At 38.1% G+C, this 17151-nt stretch overlaps 1 protein-coding gene across 3 annotated transcripts in view; it reads right to left on the bottom strand.

Annotated features, from left to right (window-relative positions):
- Window positions 1-243: 243 nt before the first annotated feature.
- The window catches only part of LOC132300669 (ubiquitin carboxyl-terminal hydrolase 26), a 28872-nt gene continuing 11964 nt past the window's right edge, over window positions 244-17151 (bottom strand). For all 3 annotated transcript variants that reach the window (XM_059797849.1, XM_059797850.1, XM_059797848.1), the window contains 4 exons: window positions 16751-16990; window positions 14627-14768; window positions 7690-7889; window positions 244-713 (listed from right to left, as the gene is read on the bottom strand). In XM_059797849.1, the coding sequence (XP_059653832.1) occupies window positions 7777-7889; window positions 14627-14768; window positions 16751-16990 (495 nt within the window). In that variant the 3' untranslated portion in view covers window positions 244-713; window positions 7690-7776. The remainder of the gene's footprint in view (window positions 714-7689; window positions 7890-14626; window positions 14769-16750; window positions 16991-17151) is intronic.

The raw sequence follows: 17151 nt of genomic DNA, 5'->3' as shown, positions 1-17151 counted from the left end.
TTAAACCAAAAGGATACCAACAGCACAACCTAGAACAGCAGCAGATCAAGTTAAAAAGGAATGGAAGCTTCCTCTTCTAAATAATACTATAAAAGGAGGAGGAGGAGGAGGAGGAGGAGGAGGAGGAAGAGGATAAGAGACCTCCGCATTTCAGGGTTGCAAATACTACATTTGACATATGATTAGGGTCAACCAAGAAGTCCACTACCTTACCATCTATCCATCCCATGTATTTGACAAGTCTTCTGCAACCCCAAAAAAGTGTACATACTATAATATGTACTCAGAAAATACACAAAAGAAAATGTTAACAAATGTACATCGAGACTCGTTTAGCAAAACTAATCCAACACATAGGAAGCATTACTTGCATGTACAGTACTCAGAAAATGCCGATTCAGCATACTTCCTAATCGAACAAGAAGGCAACTGCCTGCTTGAGTGCTGTCTGTGACAATGTCCAAAAATGTCACTGACTTGAGAACTAACAAGGTTGCCTTTCCCTACCACTGTAAAACACGATCAAGATGCAGATGATAAGACCGATGAAGAATACATCATCCACATGAGTATGATATTATACCCACAACGGATATACACAAAACTAAAATGTTTTACACAGTTGGACCTGCAACAATTTATGCTGTTTCCTTCCGAGGCAGTCGCCAGCCTTTGTACAAGCAAGGTCTACATTCACATTATGCACCAGCATCCTGAATGGGCACAACACCTATGTCAGGCTACTGGTTTTGCTCATGAATAAGAAGGGATGAAGAATAATCAAATAAAAAATATATATATATCAGGATCACAGAAGAAATGACGTACAGAGGAATTTATTTCTTGAGTTAAAAAAAGAGAAAAAAAGAAAAGAAAGATATGAGTAATTTTTATTTACAATGTATATGAAGCAAAGACACACCAATTTAAAACAATAAAATATCTATAAAGGAAGAAACCAACATCAATTATATAAATTATTAGAACAGAATATGTCTGCAATAGCTATAACTGAAATAAATAAAAGTTGATATCATAAACATTAAAATATTGACAACAGCAAAAGATTTTATATGCAAAAGTCTACCAAAATAATTAAAAAGACCAGTTGGATGCATTAATTTCTTGGTTATAGATATCGCCCAATGTGCATATTACATAAGGCAAATTTTATAATGTATTTTTATCCAAAATATAGTACAAGTGAAATGACTAAAGTGGCATGTAATACGGCTGCCCCTCTCTCACCCACAATGCATCATCCTCTTCCCCACCAAATTTCTCCAACCCGTCAATGGTACATATCAGTTTGCTTTCCCTCTCAGATAATCAAGTCTCTCTCATCATCTTCACTTCAATCTCTCCTCTCTCCCAAGAAGTCGTCAAAGAGATAAAGGAATTTTTGAAGAACCCAAGATTTCAAATTTCTTGTTCAATTGGATTTGAATTAGTGACATTTGCAGGTATTTCGAAGAATCCATAAAAGTTGGAGGAATAACAAAGTCTCAGTATATCATAATAGATTTTGTTCCATGATAGTGAAAAAAAATTTAGAGGGAGAGGAGGGCACGAATTGGAATGTTTCTTGGTGAATATATGGAGTGATTGGAAGAAAAGAATATGTTAATCATTCGGGGGTAGAGCTAAATTTCAATACCTGTTGAAAGATCTATATATCTCAATTCAGCTTATTTCTATAAAAGTGTTACGATATATAAAAATTTAATAGAATTGTAGTACTGTATGTTTATGTAGATTTCAGAGTGTGTGTTATGCAGACCCATTGAAAGACATTTCTCAAAATCAGACCAATGATAGTGCTGGATTGTAACTTGGATTGGTGTGTGTGTGTGTGTGTGTGTGTGTGTGTGTATATATATATATATATATAGAGAGAGAGAGAGAGAGAGAGAGAGAACATGACCCACCCATGTGGGTCTCCTACATGCATTGCACTTGTATGTTTGAGCTAACCTTGGCCAACACAATGAAGAATAAGGATTTGAAGTTTCTCAGAGAGAGACAATGAGGAGAGATGGGAGATTCGGTTGTGGGAGGTGGCAACGATAGGTTGTTGTGGTGGATGGTGGTGCTTTTGGATATCCAAAAGTGGGTTTGAAGAGAGAGAAATGTGGTTAGGTGTTTTGTAATTTTACACTACTTTATAAGGCTAATATTCCTTTTTATATAAGTAAAGGGCAGTTTAGTCATTTTATAAATATTCATTGATGGTTTTAACGGCTAGTTGACGGGAGGGAGGTCATTGAGCATACACAGAAAACCAGAGGTGAGGATGGTGCAATTATGCCCAATGATCACCGTGTGTAATTAGGGCAAACCCCAGTGTAATTTAGCCTATTAGATATGCTTTTGACACTTAGTGATGAGCAGGTTATCTTATGCCAGAAATTACGATTTGAAGCATCAACCATATGCATAGAGTCATAGTCCCTTTTAATGCAAAATCTATTATTACCTTCCTTTTATACATAGTTGTATGATAGTCTCATATCTAAGTTGCGCCATATAGCAGACTCCTGGTGTTCCGTATGATTACAATTCATGTTTGAAAAAACATTAAAATTTTGAAGATCAAGGTTACAAGACTATTACTATGGGGAGGGAAAATGCTATGAAGTCAAGTCCAACAATAATTTAGAAGGAAATTTGTTTCTGGTTTGTGTAGCTTGTGGCCAAAGACAACTAATATATCAACGAAAGATAAGAACCAAGTCAAAGGAAACTGCAAGTGTTTGGACGAGCTTGGCTAGGCCAAGCTCGTGCTCGGCTCAACATTGTTTAGCTAAGCTCGGGCTCAGCTCAAGCTCATTTGTATATATACAATCTTCAGCAACCATCGGTCTATCTAGCATCACTGCCGCTTGCATTGTAGCCATGGTAGTATCGACAACGGCCACCGAAAGGAAGCTGCTGTAGGCTCCTTCATCACAATCACATAAAGATGAGAGAACTCGGGAAAACAGTGAGACACAGATGAGAGAAGGATTTATCCATTGAGCTCACAGGAGGGAGGGGGAGAGAGAAATGCTAGGATTTACAAGAAAGGGGTGATAGCTAAGGTTGCAAGAGAGAGAGGTAATGAGACCACCTCTTATTTTGCTGGATACAATTTAATTAGAACCATTAGATTTTGTTGTAATCTTATGGCACACAACTGAAAGGGTTTTAGTGTATTTTATGGGCTTCACAATTGGGTGATTTTAAAGCAATATACGTCTTATTAAAAGCCTAATTAGATAAGAAGTGGGCCTTATTTGAATCGACTTTATTTATACAAAACTTATCTAACATAAATCCAAATTTATTATTAGACGAGTCGAGCTTCAATGTGTTCAACCTTGGCTCGTTTATGAAACGAGCTCAAAATTTGGACTCGGCTAAGGGTCATTTACTATTTGAACGAGTTCGAATGAACTCGTTAACAAGCCGAGCCTGAGCTTTTCATGAACAGCTCGTTTGCTCATTTCATTTGCAAACCTAGCTAGCACCAATAATTTTTTAACTAAGAATCCTAACAATGCTAGAATTGACGACACCCCTTACACTCTATAAATAAATTCAAATGTGATCTATTAAAATGAGTAATAAAGTTTTCATCTAGTGAAGCAATGATAATCTCAATTGCTCTGTCTTCATTCTTTGTCATGTACAGTTCTTTTCACCCACCTGATCAGTTATTGATCATTTTCCATTCCAATAAAAGACATTTTTTTATAGCAAACACTATCCATTAATTTATATGAAGATATAAAATTTATAAAATAAAAAATAAATTACTAAAAAATTGCTAAAAATATCTTTTATGACGTCATGCATCCTTGAACAGATTAATTACTGGTCTCATTCAAATTTGAAAATTGAAATTAGGAATACTCTTTCCTCGAGAAGATTCACTTTTGGAATAGAAATGTTTTAAGGAAGAATGTTGAGAGGGGAAGAAGTGGAAAAAGAGAAACTAAAGGTACAAGGTACAAGTGTTTTTTTTTTAAAAAAAAGGTGTTCAAAAGGGGAACGCGTCCCACAGACAATAGTGAAACCGAGGGCTAAGGCCCCAAAGAATCCAAAAAAGTAATTAAATCAGCAGAAGAGGAGCATGAACTCCTCTTCACATAACTAAAGAGAGAACGAATAATAAAAAGTTTCAGTGTCGTCGTAGGCAACTCCTTCCCTTCGAACATTCTACTATTTCTCTCCTTCCAGATGCACCACCAAATGCAATGTGGGACAATTCTCCAATAATCGCGTACACCCCTACTCGCACGACATCCTCTCCAAGCATGAATCAAATCCTTAGAAGAACGTGGCATTACCCAACACATGCCAAACAACCCAAGAATACGATTCCAACAGTCATGCACCACAAGGCAATGCATTAGGAGATGGTCAACTGACTCCCCATCTTGCTTGCATAGGCAACACCAATTAACAAAACAATTTCCCCTCTTCCTCAAATTATCAATTGTTAGTATCTTGCCCCAAACAGTGATCCATACAAAGAATGCCACCCTAGTTGGATCCATAGAGCGACAAATGGTCTTCCATGGGAAGTCATGGTTGACAAAATTAGACAGACAAAAGAACAAAGATCTTACTTCAAAGCGACCGTGAGAAGAGGGAATCCAGACCAAATTGTCATAACCTCTGCCAATTCCTTCCTGTCGATACAAATGGTCCAAAAAAACACTTACCTCGTACAACTCCCAATCCTAAAATGAACGCCAAAAACGCACGTCCCACGTAATCCCACTACTATCAAGCCGATAACAGTCAGCTACGTAGGCATGTTTACCAACTGCAATTCTGTATAATCTGGGAAATGTACGAGATAATGGCTAATCCCTACACCAAATATCTTCCCATAAACGGACGCAACTACCATCACGAACTTTGAATCTGATATATGAAGAAAAGGCATCCCATCCCTTCCGAATGGACTTCCACGCCCCAACTCCTCCCACAAAAGAAACCAGAAGGGTAGTCCAATCGCCAATGTCTTCCCCATACCAACATGAGACTAGCCTTCGCCAAAGATGATGTCTTTCCTTCCCGTATCTCCACAGCCATTTTCCCAAGAGAGCTTGATTAAAAGAAATCAATCTTCTAATACCAAGACCACCCAACTTCATGGGCTTGCAAACTTGCTCACACCTGACAAGGTGATACTTGAACTCTTCTCCCCTTCTGCCCCAAAGGAAATCCCTTTGAATTTTTTCAATCCTATCAGCAACGGAGCATGAAATTTGGAACATAGATAGAAAATACATGGGGAGGCTCAACAAAGTGCTCTTGATAAGAGTTACTTAACCCCCCTTAGACAAATATTGCTTCTTCCATCCTGCCAACCTCTTCGCATACCTGTCAATCACAGAATCCCAACTCCCCACTATCCTGGAAGAGACCCCTAGGGGCAAACCTAGATAAGGAATAGGAAAAGAACTCACCCTACACCCAAGAACTGCAGCTAAAGAAGAAATATCCTGAACATTCCCAACCGGTACAAGCACACTCTTAGCCACGTTTACCTTCAACCCAGAAATCGCCTGAAAACAAGCCAGGATGCACCTCAAATATCTGAGTTGAGACACATCTGCATCACAAAAAACCAGGGTGTCATCTGCAAAAAGTAAGCGAGAGATCTCCACCTGATGGTCTATATCTCTTCCCACCCTGAATCCCTTGATGAGACCAAGATCCTCTGCCCTGCGCATATGTCTGTTTAAGCCTTCAATAACAATTAGAAAGAGGAAAGATGACATCGCCTTGTCTTATACCCCTAGTGCACCCAAAAAAACCAATGGGAGAACCATTCACAAGAATCGAGAACTTGACAAACAAAACATGTCGCAATCCATTTCCTACATCTACTTCCAAACCCCATTCTTGTAACAAGTAGAGTAGGAAATTCCAGTTCATATGATCATATGCTTTCTCAATATCAAGTTTGCATAAAACTCCAGGAACACCACTTCGCAATCTTGAATCCACACATTCGCCTGCGATAAGAACAGAATCAAGAATTTGACTTCCTCCAACAAAAGCATTCTGGGAGTCTGAGATAATCACATCCATAACTTCCCTCATCCTAAGAGCAAGCACCTTAGCTATGAGTTTGTAAATACAACTCATTAAGCTGATTGGTCAAAAATCCTTAATGTCAGAAGCGTCTCCCTTCTTAGGGATGAGGGCAATGAATGAGGCATTTAGCGACTTCTCAAAAACGCCAGTAGAATGAAACTCCAGAAAGGTACCCATCACCTCATTTCTCACTACCGCCTAGCTTTCCAACAGAAAATGCATAGTAAACCCGTCAGGCCCCGTAGCTTTGTCCCCATTACAACTTGATAAGGCCTTTAGAACTTCTTCTTCAGTAAAAGGAATCTCAAGCCCATCTCTATCCAACTCAAAAATGGCCTCAAAAGGGAGACCATCGAGTTTGGGTCTCCAAGCTAATGGCTCTGTGTAAAGCTTCTGATAGAAAGAAACGATCCCATTACGCACCTCTTCCTCCCTCCACAGCTCCACACCTTCCACCCGAATACGTCCTATATGGTTACTCCTCCTTTGAGCATTAGCTAGTCTGTAAAAAAATTATGTGTTACGATCTCCCTCTTTCAGCTAAAGAGCCCGGGATTTTTGTCGCCGCGAAATCTCCTCCATGCTAGCAATCTTAGCAAGAACTACCTGATAGTAAGCTCTCCTAGTACATAGAGATTCCACATCCCCGCCCGCCTCCTCAAGACGATCAATCTCAAAAAATTCAGCAAAGACTATATTCTTCCTCCATTCAAGATTCCTAAAAACATCCTTATTCCATTGCTTAAGATCGAATTTGAGAGCTTTGTTAACATGAAGTTGGGCACACCTGTAACTATTGCTCCCTCCCACCAAGAACGAACTTTCCCTTAGAAGTCCTCCGCTCTCAACCACATATTCTCAAATCGGAACAGGGTTTTTCGAGAACACAAACCCCCACAATCCAAAACCAAAGGAACATGATCAGAGGTGACCCTTGCTAAAACCGCCTGAACAACATCCGGGAATTTCTCCTCCCACTCCCCAGAGATAAAAAATCTATCCAATCTTGAAAGAGTGATTGGATCCTTGCCATTAGACCAAGTGTAGGCTGCACCTTCCATTGGTAGATCAATGAGAAGATGTTCATCAATGAAGTCAGAAAACTGATCCATTTCTGAGGACTTCCTTCCCCTTGTAGACCTCTCTAACGGTGACCTGACAGAATTGAAATCCCCGCCCAAACACCAAGGGAGAGACCACAATAAAGTAGCTGTTACCAGCAAACTTGGCTGCTAAAAAGTAGCCCTTACCCAGAACACGACCAAACAGCTATCATAAGGTTGCCAAGTCTTCAGCCGCTTGCCTTATTATCACACACATATACATTTTCATTCACAGCAGTAGGAAGAAAATAGTAAAGAGGTAGAGAGAGAGAAAGAAAGATGCACCTTAGGCAATAAAATTCAAATTCAGAACGATCTCAAATCAAAACAAAAATGGGGTTGGTATGGCCAAACAATAAATTCATCATCATTGTAGCTATGGTTTTGGCTACGAGAATAAAATTAGATCCACGTATCCAACAAAACAATAAATAACTCATTTGCAAGATAGTACAGCAGAAAAAGTTGGAAAAAAGAAATAACATCTCACCTCCCAAAAACAGGTTGAAGCTTTCAGTAGATTCCTCACCAAGTATCGATATCAAAAGAAGAGTTGAGCTTTATAGGCAGACAACTATTAGCGATAACATTCGTCAGAAATAATCTGGGATGATATATTTGATGTCAAAAGTGTTCCACGAAACCCTTCCTCAGCCTGCTGCACCTCCATCTTCTGGTCAGAAAGCTCCTCTGTGGAACATTTACACAAGGAAGCTTATCAAAAATATCAATAAGCAAAACAGAAAAAACTGTTGTTTCGAATGGAAGAAACTTGAAACTAATGTTTAATTATACGATGCAAAAGTAACATATACACTCGAAAATTTCTCAACAAATTTCATGTTTCCCTTCATGATGATATTTGAAAATCAATCTAAAATATGTGATTGTAAAAGGGACATTACTCAGTGCTCGTCCTTAATAAGTGATTGATCTAATGTCATTTAAAATTTAAATCATAACAGGGATAGTTAGTAGTGCACAAGTGAGACAAGATAACTTTAATGAATTTTTACTAACCAAAAATAAGTTCACAAAACTAGATATGAGAAATCCAAGAACTAATTTCAATGATCACCTCAAATTGATTACGTCTCAAATTCTTCACTTGGGTTCTCAAATTTGTGGAAACAAATAATCTCATGAAAATTTACATATATTTACCAGAAAGATCAGTAAAATCTATAAAGATCATAAAAGAAATTAAAAAATAAAAAACATAATTAAAAAATCCATGAATTTAAGCACTTGAAAACTGAAGCATCCACTTCAAAAGAGAGCATCTTGTATTCTTCAAATATTTTGACTGAAACATCAAAGACAAGCAGACCAATGCAGCGTGCAATATTTTTTGGGTAAGGTGCAAAAAATCCCCCTGTACTATCGATATAGTGCAAAAAAATCCGTGTGTAGTATAAAACCCCCCTATACTATCGATTTGGTGCAAATAAGCCCCATGAGACTTAAAATGACTGTAATGCCCTTATGTCAATTAATATGTTAAAATGCGGGCCATGTAAAATGACCGTTTTGCCCATTTTTAGCACCTCATCTTTCTCTTCTCTTCTTCCTCTCAGTTCTCTCTCCTCTCCACCTCATCTTCTCCACCCATCGTTGGGTCTGTGAGCTTCAGTTTTGGTCGTCGATGGAGTACATCGAAACTTCTATAGCGTTGGTCACCGTTGTGGCTCATCACATCTTGTAGCATTGCCAGACTGAAATGAAGCTTTGCCTTTATTTATCAAATAAATAAAAATAAAAAATTAAGCTTTACCGAACTTGGGACGCCTCGGCGGAGTTGCAAGTCCAGATCTGGAGGTGCAAGATAAGTCGGCGGCGGAGGAGACGATGCGGCCGGCTATGCTGGATTGCCAGGCGAGGGCACCGAGGCCGTTGACGAGGCGGAGGTTGTCATCAAAGCGGAACTGGAGAGAGGCAGAGAAGTCTAGTGTCAATGCCACCGGCCTTCCAGATGGGGATGCCATCGTAACTTGTAGGTGACGGCGGCGAAGTAGGTGGAGCCCTCGGAGATGAAGCAGAGAGAGAACGTGTTGTTTGGTGAGTACTGAGAAAATGTCACTAAAGTAGGAGCGCGTGAAGGGCAAGTTAGATCTACTCGCAGGAGCACGTGAAGCACGATGCAGATGATGCCGGCGGCGTGATTGAACGGTGATGAAGAAGTGACCAGCGACGAACAAGGATCGGAATCGTTACTACAGATAGTGGTTCAAAGCGATGGTGATGGCAGCGAGCTCCACGACTGCGTTGCGAGCTTAAAGGACGATGGAACTGAGGATTTGCTTGGCAGATGGTGGTTACTGTGGCAGAGAAATGGGTCTTTGTTCATTTCATGTGAAGGGGGGCTGTTGCGGATGGTTTCAGTGATTTTGTTGATGAATGAGCAAAAGGCAAGGGTGGCAATCTGTGGCTAGGTTTGGCCGGTGTTCACCACCTCCTTCATGAAACCGTCGTAAGTTGCAGACGAGCTTCCGGTGATCACCACCTGCCGTCAATGCTTACCACCATCTTGTGTGACCCAACCGAAAAATCATCCTCTCTTCATGCTTTGCCTTACCCGGATTCGCGTAGTGGGCCTACTAGTGTTGCAAAACATCACTTCTCTCTCCGGAGGACGTCGAGGTGGTGGCCTGTAATGGTGGTAGGAGGAGGTGGCTCGTTGGTGGGAGAGAGAAGGAAGATAGAAGATGATAGGGGCAAAATAGGAACAAAAAAGGGTAAAATGGGATTTTTAGATTTATTTTTTGCCAAAAAGTTATCAGAGGGACTTATTTGCACCTTTTTAAAATATTATGGACTGAAATGCACATTTTCAAAAAAAAAGAGGGACTAATTGTGCACATAACCTATATTATAAGGGGGATTTTTGCAATTAATCTTAATTTTTTTTTATAAGTAATGTAGTGTGCAATATTTCAATATAACTAATTTATAGTCAAAACTTAATGGAACACCCAAGACAATTATTTAAGCCACAAGATAGACTTCAATTTTAATCATCTTATTTTGTCAATGTAATTCAAATTAAGTCGGTCAACTTATAACTTCTAGTATACATCCACCAAAAACTTTCTTGGTGTTATGAACTAGGCATACCAACCCCAAGGGGCGTAACCTAATGTCAAGACTCTCACCACACATCCTAGAGGTCGGGAGTTTGAATCCCCCCCACCCCGACCCGCCGGAGGGAGGGGGAGGAGTAATTTTGCCAGTAATTGCACAGTGCATATGGGATGGGGTGATTGCAACAGCCTAGTAGTGGATCATGGGGTGCCCTCAAAGGCCCAACACCACCATCGTTCACCAAAAACAAAAATAAGAAAAAAATTTAAACGCGGTCATGACCTTGAACTGTCACCACTTGATGTAGGTATGGTCATAATCAAGTTATCACACGAATATAGATCGAAAAAAGTTTTGGAGATTCAAGCAAGAATTATCACTGCACTGTATTGAATTCCTTTTAATCTAACATAGGCTTTTACACTAATGGGTAGTCAACCCTATCTTAAAACAATTTTCCAATTAGTTTTACTTTTATAGTCACTATACTCTTAATAGATTCAAACTAAAACCAGACGTCACACTTTTCTAAAAGATTTTAATCTCAACCTATTTATTTTTCTCTTTTCTTTTCTTATTTGTTATCTATTGAATTTTTTTTTATTTTTTTTTACAAAAATCATTAAGAATTCATAGTAGGGATAGTTAGTGATGCACAAGTGAAACAAGTAATTCTAATGAACTTTTCAACGAAACAAAGCTAGAGTTGAAATATCCAAGAACAAACTACCATTCCTCCAGTCTTTGATTAAAACAACATTTATTCTTCTTTCTTTTCGTAACTGCTAATTAAGGTTGAAAACTAATAAGCAAATATCTCAAAATTTTGGAAGTACTATAGTAGTCAAGATTATCCAACTTAAGTTCCCACAACCAATGAGTATAGAACTAAATTTATCATAAATTTATTAGAAGTCTACTATTCTCTCCCATTCTTTCACCCTAATTGATTCAACTTAGTTTTGAAAATCTATCTTGACCAATAGTGGTTCCTTCATGCAATCATGTATAGCTTTTAAGATGTCTCACGCTTCTTCAAGACGTAATGCACATAAAAATTATTGTATAATTTACCTGAAAAAAAAGATAATTCTTTTGTATTTTTATTAACTGTAACCGGACAAAAAAAGCACAAGACCTTTTGAATTAGCATTTCATGTTTTGTGATCATATTTTGACCACTCTATCTGAGGTTTCATTTTCAATCAACCATTGTGCATAATCAATTAATAGTCAACCAAGGAGGAAAAGAACAAAGAGAATGACTTGCATGGAAAATTACTAAGAAGAAAAACCACAAGAACATTGTCTCAACACCAACAATCCAATGTTAGAGCAATACTGCAACCCTTGTGAAAATTTGTGAACCTTACCAAGGCTCTAATGTAAGCTGTGACTTAGACCTAGAGGGGAGGGTGAACAGGTCTTATGGATATTGATTTGCATCTACCTAACTCTACCGTTCAAACGGTAATTTTTTTTTTTTTTTTACAAATGAAGTTGTATTAGAAAACGTTCAAATGGGGAATGCATCCCAAGATTAGTACAATAACCAAGAATGAAACAAAAACAACAAAAAAACAACCAAAAAAAAAAAAAAGTGTCCTATGGCCCCAAAGACCCCAAAAAATCCATGATCTCCTCAACAGAAGAACGATCTCTCCTCGTACCCCAACTAAAAAGAGAACAAATGATTGAGTACTTTAACACCCCAATGGGTAACTCCTCCCCAACAAAGGATCTTCTATTATGTTCTTTCCATAGGCACCACCAAATACAAAGAGGAGTCACCCTCCAGAAATCACGAACACGAATTCCCACCATTTGCCCCTTCCAAATATCCATAATATCCCGTGTGGTCCGAGGCATAACCCACTGGACACCAAAAAGACCCAACATAAGGCTCCAACAGTCATGGGCCACTGGGCAGTGCAAGAGAAGGTGATCCACAGACTCTTCATCAGCCATACACAGACAGCACCGATTAACAATGATATGTCGTCTCTTTCTTAAATTGTCCAGAGTCAAAATCTTACCCCCAAACAGCAGTCCAAGCAAAAAAAGACACCCTAAGAGGAGTCTTCGAATGCCAAACCGTTTTCCACAGGTAAGAGTAATTCTGAAAGTCGGAAATACAGAAGAAGAAAGACCGGACCTGAAAAATCCCCTGTGAAGAAGACGCCTAAGTCAAGAGGTCCTCCCCATTACCATCCATCCCTTGTCGATACAAAAGATCCAACAAGCCAACAACATCATCCAGCTCCCAATCCTGAAAGGCTCGCCGGAACTAAACATCCCAAGAAAACCTACCGCTAACAAAGTGATAACAGTCGGCAACTGAAGCATGACAATCCACAACAATTCTATACAACCTTGGAAACTGTCTACACAATGGACGTTCCTCGCACCAAGATAAAAATAAAAATACAAAAAGAGCATTACCATTGATCTCAATTTGAAATTAAGTTAGTTAAGTTGATTGTGATTTGAAATATAATTTATTCCTGTCAAATCTTCGATTTGCATTCATCACATCCACAATAGACATGCTATGGTGGCTGACTGTTATCGGCTTGATAATGGGAGGTTGACTTGGGACGTGCAGTTTCGTAGAGAGTTTCAAGATTGGGAACTTATGGAGGTTGCTGAGCTCTTAGCGTTGCTCTTCAGCCAGGTGGTGGAGGGTGAGATTATGGATGAGATGGTGTGGGTGGGTTAACTCGAGAGGGGTTTTTGAGGTTAGGTCTTTCAACCGAAGTTTAACGGAGACCCCAGTCCCCACCTTCCCTTAGAGGGCGATTTGGAGGACAAAAACCCCCTCGAAGATGGCTTTTTTTTTCTTGGTCACCTGCTCACAAAAGCATTCTCACTCTATAACCTGAGAAGGAGACGACAAATAGTGGTGGACTGGTGTTGCATGCGCAAGAAGACAGGTGAATCAGTGAACCAACTTCTTCTTCATTGCCCAGTGGCGAGGGATGTTTGGTCTATGTTCTTCATTGTATTTGGCGTGTTTTGGGTGTCTCCCGCTTCCATGGTTGATTTAATAGAGGCTTAGAGAGCGTGTTTAGTGGAGAGCCAAGCCAAACATGCAGAGGGCCACTCCCCTTTGTTTGTGAAACGATTTGTGGCGCGTAACAAATAGGAAATTCTTCGATGGAGAGGAAACCTACTTAGTCTCTCAAATACAATATACTGGCTACTTTTTTGTTTTTGGGTCAATGGGAGGAATTGTAAATCTATGGGGCATCTTGTGGATTTTGTGAATAGCTTGAAATTATAGTTTTTCTTCGGCGCCTTTTGTATTCTTTTGGGAGCTCTCCCCTCTTGAGCACCTTTCATGAAATCTTACTCATCAAAAATAAATAAATAAGAGTTTAATTTTTTTTTTTTTATGTAACGAAGAAATCAACCCACCCGCTAGCCACTTTGGACTCTCGGATGGTTTGCAGATACACGCAATCACGCACAGACACTATAGTTAATAAATAAACCACGTGCATCATTTAAGTCCAGGCATCACATTTGGTGAGTCTCAAACCAGAGACCTAAGAGGAGTACCCCTAAATGCCTTGCCAGTTAAGCTAGCACGTGTAGGCACTAAATTAATAATTTCATTAATAGAAACTACATTTGACTGTTTTCAAAAGTTAAAACAATATTAATTTCCAAAAAAGAAGTTAAAAAATATATTTTTTAAAAAGGTCCAAAGGCCCAACAAATTAGGCACAAGCCTCAGTTTTGGTGTTGTATTTCAGCATGGCCTAGCCAACCAGAATATTTGACGGGAGATGTTCAGGCCAACCTTTTTTTTTTTTTTTTGATAAGTAAAATGTATTAAAAGGTGTTCAAAAGGGGAACGCGTCCCAAGCTATACAAAAAACTGAAACTATGGATGTTCAGGCCAACCTGGCCCAGGCCGTCCCCTTTTACACCTTAGCATACAGTAAAATATAAATATTAGGCTATCTCAAAATTTCATTACTAAATTACATTCAAAATAAAACTGATTTTTTGGGAAAAGAAGACAAAGTAAACAAGGACCATTACCAGGTGCAGTGGTAAAGGCTCAGGTTGTCAACCATGAATGCATGTTAAAGTTACACCCTCTCTAACACGAATCATGAGAGTAACTTTTTGCAAATGATGCAAAATGTTACGTTTGTATCTAGTTGTTTCTCCCAGCACCCTAGATGTGACCACAATGTCTAAGAACCCTTAATGACCCATAGAAGGCATGGGAAAACACACACACTTCAACTTCTCATTCTAGTTCTAGTATTCATAATTTTCACTAAAGAAAGATATCCTCCAAATTAGTTCATTTTGTGCTGTATGCCAATTACCTGCAATATCACGATTCTCATGGATCTCTGAATCAGTCACCCACAAAGTATCTCCAGGGAATATATTCATGTCGGCAAGAGTAGCAGATTCCCCTTCAATTATGCTGGAACCCTTGTGAAGTATCTGGTTTTCTTTGACAACCTGCACAGATGTTAACTCAGTCAGGGGAAGGCTGCAGATGCACCTACCAAGAATCAAAAAGAGAGAGAGAGAGAATGGGGGGAGGGGGGGTTGGAGTAGAATATTTATCTATCTAGCTATAACAGAGATAACACATGAAAAGTTTCGTTGACGTTAGAGTGAATGATATCAGCAAAATGAAAACAATGTAAGAGACAAGCTCTCTGAAAGGTTATCTTGCTATCCTCATCCCCAACCATTAAAAAAGTTACAAATGCATGACGAGGCATGGGAATTTAAGGGAAAGCCGAATATTTAATCCAGCTAACATTTCAAAACTAATTTACTATCAACAGATTATCTTTCATACCACAAATATTAAAATACATGGTATAATATAGATATCATATATATTTTCGAATAAAATTTTAAAATGGCATTCACAAGTAAATGACAGTTTGGATTTTCATACGCATCCAATAAATTAGATCAAAACTTTTTTTTCTTTGATGATAAATTAGCCTACACTGCATTACACTTTGATAACCACAAGATGGGGGAAAAGGTTTAACCTGGATCAAACACTGAATTTTTCACGAGGTTTGAGAATATGGCCGCAAAATGAAAACAATGTAAGAGCCAAGTTCTCTGAAATGTTATCTTGCTATCCTCATCCCCAACCATGAAAAAAGTTACATATACATGACAAGGAGGCATGGGAATTTAAGGGAAAGGCAATATTTAATCCAGCTAACATTTCAAAACTAATTTACTATCAATAGATTATCTTTCATACCACAAATATACAAAATAAATTGGTATAATATACTTATCATATGTTCAAATATAATTTTGAAATGGCATTCACAAGTAAGTGACAGTGCAGTTTCATCCGCATCCAATAAATTAGATCAAAACCTTTTCTTTTTTTTTTGTTGATAAATTAGCCTACACTGCATTACAGTTTGATAACCACAAGAAGGGGGGAAAGGTTTAACCTGGATCAAACACTGAATTTTTCATGAGGTTTGAGAATATGACCGCTATGAGAACGAATCATAACTGTTCAAATACATGCCAGTGGGATCTTAATTTTTTCATAAATACCGTGCCATTGGGATATTAATTTTCTATTTATCTTTTTAAGAAAATTATGAAAATCAATGACAATAAATCAACAGCATCCCATTTGTCACGTCAATTTTCGGGCCCAATCAAACAGATGACAGATTCAGCCTAACCACAAGCGCGCAAATTTAAATAGCACCTTTAACAACCTATATTAGTATATTAGTTTCTCTATAACAATCTACAGATTGGGTAAAGTATACATATGTTCAATTTCTTTTTTTTGATATAAGTAATACATATGTTCAATTTCTTATTTTTTTGATAAGTACTACATATGTTCAATTTCTTAGTGTGTAAACATATGTTTATCATCACCTGAAATTACCACAGAAATTTGTCATATATTCTGATTGGTTTTACATCATCATTTTTATGTTCTCTGAGTGTAAACATGTAACAGAGATTTGCAACTTTGGTAATTAAATTTCCACAAACGTGTTCAAATACATCTGCCTTTATAATAATACATTTAAGTACTTGGGTGACTTTAACTCGTATAATTTCCTGAAATTCATACAAAATTTTCATGCACATCTCCCCACCTCACCGCGCCCAAAAGGGGGAAAATAAAAAGTATCACCTCTGGGTTTTCAATATATGCAACCTTTAAATAAAATAAAATAGCCAAGCTAATAGTGTTAAAGGTTTCAAGTGTTCCACAATATTTAGATTTGAAAACCTCGTACAAGGTAATGACATAATTAAATTATTAATACAGGAGAACCCAATTAACACAAAACTGTAAACATTCATAAAGAAACAAACAATCATCATCACACAAAACTGTAAACATTTATAAGGAAGCAAACAATATGAACATTAAAATCACATATATATTTGGACGAATTTGTTAGATGAAAAATGTAGCATACCCCAAATGATTCCCATATCATCATTTTCAATTGGTATATTGATGTGGACCCAGAAACGTTCAAATTTATTGAGTCACCAAAAGAAGTCTTCCGAGAACGCTTGGAGATTCGGCATCCTTCTATAACTGATCTTGGAGGTTCCTTGCCACGGACAAATAATATGAATATATCCTCGTTGCAGTAGTTAAGTTTCCTCATCAATTCACTGCTCTCTCTTTCTCCAATGCAATCCTCGCAAATCTAGCATAATCACAACATATTAACAAGGCTTGAAAAGAAATTTTCTACAAATTTCACTATAGAGTTATAGATCAGTTTGGGCTGACAATCCAACAATTCCTAAGAAATAAAGATAAGCGAAGGTGCCTTTTATATGCATCATATATAAACCTCTCCAAAAA

The sequence above is a fragment of the Cornus florida genome, unplaced genomic scaffold (assembly GCF_030987335.1).
Source record: "Cornus florida cultivar Cherokee Brave unplaced genomic scaffold, ASM3098733v1 CherokeeBrave_3.0.0_Hap2_Chr03, whole genome shotgun sequence".
NCBI lineage: Eukaryota > Viridiplantae > Streptophyta > Magnoliopsida > Cornales > Cornaceae > Cornus > Cornus florida.
This window is presented reverse-complemented; position numbering and strand designations above follow the sequence as displayed.